Here is a 4,223-nt window from a genome sequence, read left to right on the forward strand (position 1 = left end):
ACTCTGACACCACATTATAAGTGCCCTATCTCCTACATAAGGAGATGGGTGCTGTAATGTAGGTGACAGTAATGCTTTTTATTTAAAAAAACGATCTTTTTTCACAACGTTAGGGGCGATTTTAGTTTATGCTAATGAGCTTTCTTAATGCCCAAGTGGGCGTGTTTTTACTTTCGACCAAGTGGGCGTTGTACAGAGGAGTGCATGACACTGACCAATCGGCATCATGCACTCCTCTCCATTCATTTACACTGCACTAGCGATATAGATATATCGCTATGTGCAGCCTCATACACAAGCCCTAACATTACTACAGTGTCCTGATAATGAATACACATGACCATCCAGCCTGGACGTCATGTGTACTCAGAATCCTGACACTTTTGACTCTTTTTTTTGAGATTCCAGCAACGGATACAAAATCTCGCGAGATCTCGGAGCTAAACGAGATTTGGTTTCACTTGCCGGAATCTCACAAAAAAAGAGTCAGAAGTTTTTTTCAGAAAAAAAGTAGATTTTCATGTTCACAAACTAATTTCAATGAATTTTGTAAGAAAAACTGTGGGGTGAAAATGCTAACTATACCCCTAGAAAAATTCCTTGAATGGTGTAGTTTCCAAAATGGGGTCACTTTTGGAGGGTTTCCACTGTTTTGGCACCGCAAGACCTCTTCATACGTGACATGGTGCATAAAAGATATTTAAAAAGAAAAGGAGGCCCCAAAATCCTCTAGGTGCTCCTTTGCTTTTGAGGCATGTGTATCAGTACATTACCGCACTAGGGCCACATGTGGGATATTTCTAATAACTGCAGAATCTGGGCAATAAATATTGTGTTGCATTTCTCAGGTAAAACCTTCTGTGTTACAGAAACAAATCTATTACAAATTAATATTGGCAAAAAAATGAAATTTGTAAATTTCACCTCCACATTGCTTTAATTTCTGTGAAACGCCTAAATGATTAAAACTCTTTTTGAATGCTGTTTTGAATACTTTGAGGGATGCAGTTTCAAAATGGGGTGATTTATAGGGACTTTGTAATCCCTAAAAGCCACTTCAGAACTGAACTGGTCCCTGAAAAAATAGCCGTTTGAAATTTTCTTGAAAATGTGAGGAATTGCTGCAAAAGTTCTAAGTCTTGTAACGTCGTAGAAAAATAAAAGGACGTTCAAAAAATGATGCAAACATAAACTAGACATATGGGATATGTGAAATAGTAACTATTTTGTGTGGTATTACTATCTGTTTTACAAGCAGATACATTTACATTTAGAAAAATGCTGGTTTTTTTCACATTTTCTCCAAATCTTGGTGTCTTTCACAAATAAATATTGAATTTATCGGCCAAATGTTTTCACTAATATAAAGTACACTATGTCATGAGAAAACAATCTCAGAATCACTTGGATAGGTAAAAGCGAAGTTATTACCACATAAATTGACACATGTCAGATTTGAAAAAATCAACTTCGTCCTCAAGGCCAAAACAGGCTCAGTGCTCAAGGGGTTAACAGAGACCTTCTTTAGTAGTAAACAGCATAATGTATGAGAACGGAATACTACATAGAATAGACATTCAATATACAAAAATCATAAAATTATGTCTCATCAATAACTTTAAACACAGTTGAATAACTGATTCAGAAAATAAACCACAAATTGCAAATGTATGAAACTAATTTTTAACGTTAAGTCATTGCAAACATTTTATTAGTGATATTTAATTTGCTGTAATAAACAATTGTTTCCCCTGCTATAGTTCTAAAATGTTGTGAGAATAATATTATAGTTGTATCTGTAGGTTTCTGCTGATGAACAATGAATAGTACAATAAGTGCAAGAAGAACATATGTGCTTAGCATGCAACATACTCGGATTAGGTTTTATCTTATGTCAGCTCAATTTGCATGTGTTGTTGAGTAGATAACTGTAGAGGGTGGGATTTGGTTTTAGCCTATAGAATTTAATCTCAATTTGTGTGAATGGTACCTCTAGCCTTTAAAAAGCTGCAATGACTGCTGTACAACATGGACTTTACTTGAGTTTCCAAGTTTACCTAAGACTCACCAACTATCCAACATCACAATGACTCTGTCTGCAAGCGAGAGGGCTCTTATCCTATCCCTATGGCCGAAGATTGCTCCTCAAGTCAATGATCTAGGTGGTGAGGCTTTGGATAGGTAATGTGCATTTCTATTTGCCTATTAAGCAAACTTTATTATAGCGATAGTGCTAACTATGCAAAATATGCCTGCAACATTTTAATATCTCTGAGGTAATCTAAGATACAAGGGATACATCGTATCAGAGATTACACAGTATAAACAGCATTTTTCATCTGTTATGTATGTTGGATTATGATGTCACCTGAGTTTGAGTAATGATGTCATTAGTTAAAGTTCATATTTTCAAATACTATCACTCTATTTATTAAAAATGAAGTTATTTTAGATATTAGAAGTTCCTTCTTTGTTTCAGCAATAGATGCTGATGGTCAAGAAAGATCTCTGTGACTATGCATATTTTTTATAATTCATAGTATTACATGATAGTTAAAACATTATCTTTTAGTAACAAATGATGCGACAGCTCCTAAATTGTAGTACTAGTTGCTTATACAATTTAAGTAAGCTGTAAAATAAATGTTATGTTAAATATAGTACATGTCACTGATGTTTAATAGTTCACGTCATGAAGGAAATCTTGTTTTATAACATAATACTCTAAGGCTGGAATCACACGAGCATGTTCGGTCCGTAAAGGACGAAACATATTTCGGCCGCAAGTCCTGGACCGAACACACTGCCGGGAGCCGGGCTCCTAGCATCATAGTTATGTACAACGCTAGGAGTCCCTGCCTCTCCGTGGAACTATTATCCCGTACTGAAAACATGATTACAGTACGGGACAGTTGTCTCGCAGCGAGGCAGGGACTCCTAGCGTCGTACATAACTATGATGCTAGGAGCCCGGCTCCCTGCAGTGTGTTCGGTCCAGGACTTGCAGCCGAAATACTTTCCGTCCTTTACGGACTGAACATGCTCGTGTGAATCCAGCCTCGTTGTTTTTTTTATAATTGTAACCCTGATTATTTTTATTTTAGGATGTTTCTGAGCTTCCCTCAGACCAAAACCTACTTTTCCCACTTTGACTTGTCCCAAGGATCTGCTGACATCAAGAACCATGGTGGAAAGGTCTTGAATGCTCTTGGAAATGCTGCCAATCATCTGGATGACCTTGATGCCACCCTATCCAACCTCAGCGACCTCCATGCCTATAACCTGAGAGTGGACCCTGGAAACTTTGAGGTAAAAAATATGTTATGTTTTAAATATTGAATTTTATATGTAGTACTACCCCATCTGTTGGGTTACTAACAGGAACCAGAGTAGCATCATTCACTAGTAAAGTTCACATATACAGTATTACACACTACCTGCATACATATGCCTATATAGAAGACATATTATTTCATTTGTAATGAGTAACACTTTATTTAAAATATAACACATGAGTACATACATGCCACTGTAAATTTTATAGTGACTCTTCAATAGAATGTAAACATATACATTTATTGATTATGTATTGAAGGATATACATTATATGTCTGATTCTGAGGAATTTAATAATTGATACAATACATTGATACCTTTATGGTTTATATGGTAAGTGTAAGAATTAACATGAAGTTTCTTCCTTGTTACAGCTGCTGAATCACACAATCCAGGTCGTCTTGGCTATTCACTTCCCACAAGAATTCAGTGCTGAAGCCCAGGCTGCTTGGGACAAATTCATTTCTGAGGTCTCCACCGTCCTGACCTCCAAGTACAGATAAAGAAATACTCATGGACTAGGAGACTACATCACTACCTGCAGCAAACCATCCTGTAGTGAAGTTCAGAGGAAACTATGACACAAATTTGTCATCAAATCCATAGGCAATCAAAGAATGTCATTTAGCTGTAATATAATTTTGCTCGGTTGTGGTTTTGCAGCAGTCTTTGTCTGGCTATTTACTTGTGTCTGTTGTCCATCAAAAGGAATCTGGTGTAATCTTTAATAAAAGTGCATTCATTTCTAATTGCTGTCGCTGGTTGCGTTTTCTTTCATGATGTTGAGATTTGGACCAGGGGCGTAATTGGGAAACACCAGGCCCCATAGCAAACTTTTGACTGCGGCCCCCTCCCCAGATACCACCAACTAGTCTATCTATCATCTAT

The 4,223-nt window shown here is 36.8% G+C and overlaps 1 protein-coding gene across 1 annotated transcript; it reads left to right on the plus strand.

The window, feature by feature from the left end:
* The first annotated feature begins 2,086 nt into the window (after positions 1 to 2,086).
* On the plus strand, positions 2,087 to 3,950 carry LOC142656381 (hemoglobin subunit alpha-3-like). Its single transcript, XM_075831298.1, has 3 exons — positions 2,087 to 2,181; positions 3,104 to 3,308; positions 3,710 to 3,950. The coding sequence occupies exons 1-3, from the start codon at positions 2,087 to 2,089 to the stop codon at positions 3,836 to 3,838; spliced, it is 429 nt and encodes a 142-aa protein (XP_075687413.1). The 3' UTR covers positions 3,839 to 3,950.
* Positions 3,951 to 4,223: the final 273 nt, after the last annotated feature.

Source organism: Rhinoderma darwinii, chromosome 6 (assembly GCF_050947455.1).
Source record: "Rhinoderma darwinii isolate aRhiDar2 chromosome 6, aRhiDar2.hap1, whole genome shotgun sequence".
Classification (NCBI taxonomy): Eukaryota; Metazoa; Chordata; class Amphibia; order Anura; family Rhinodermatidae; genus Rhinoderma; species Rhinoderma darwinii.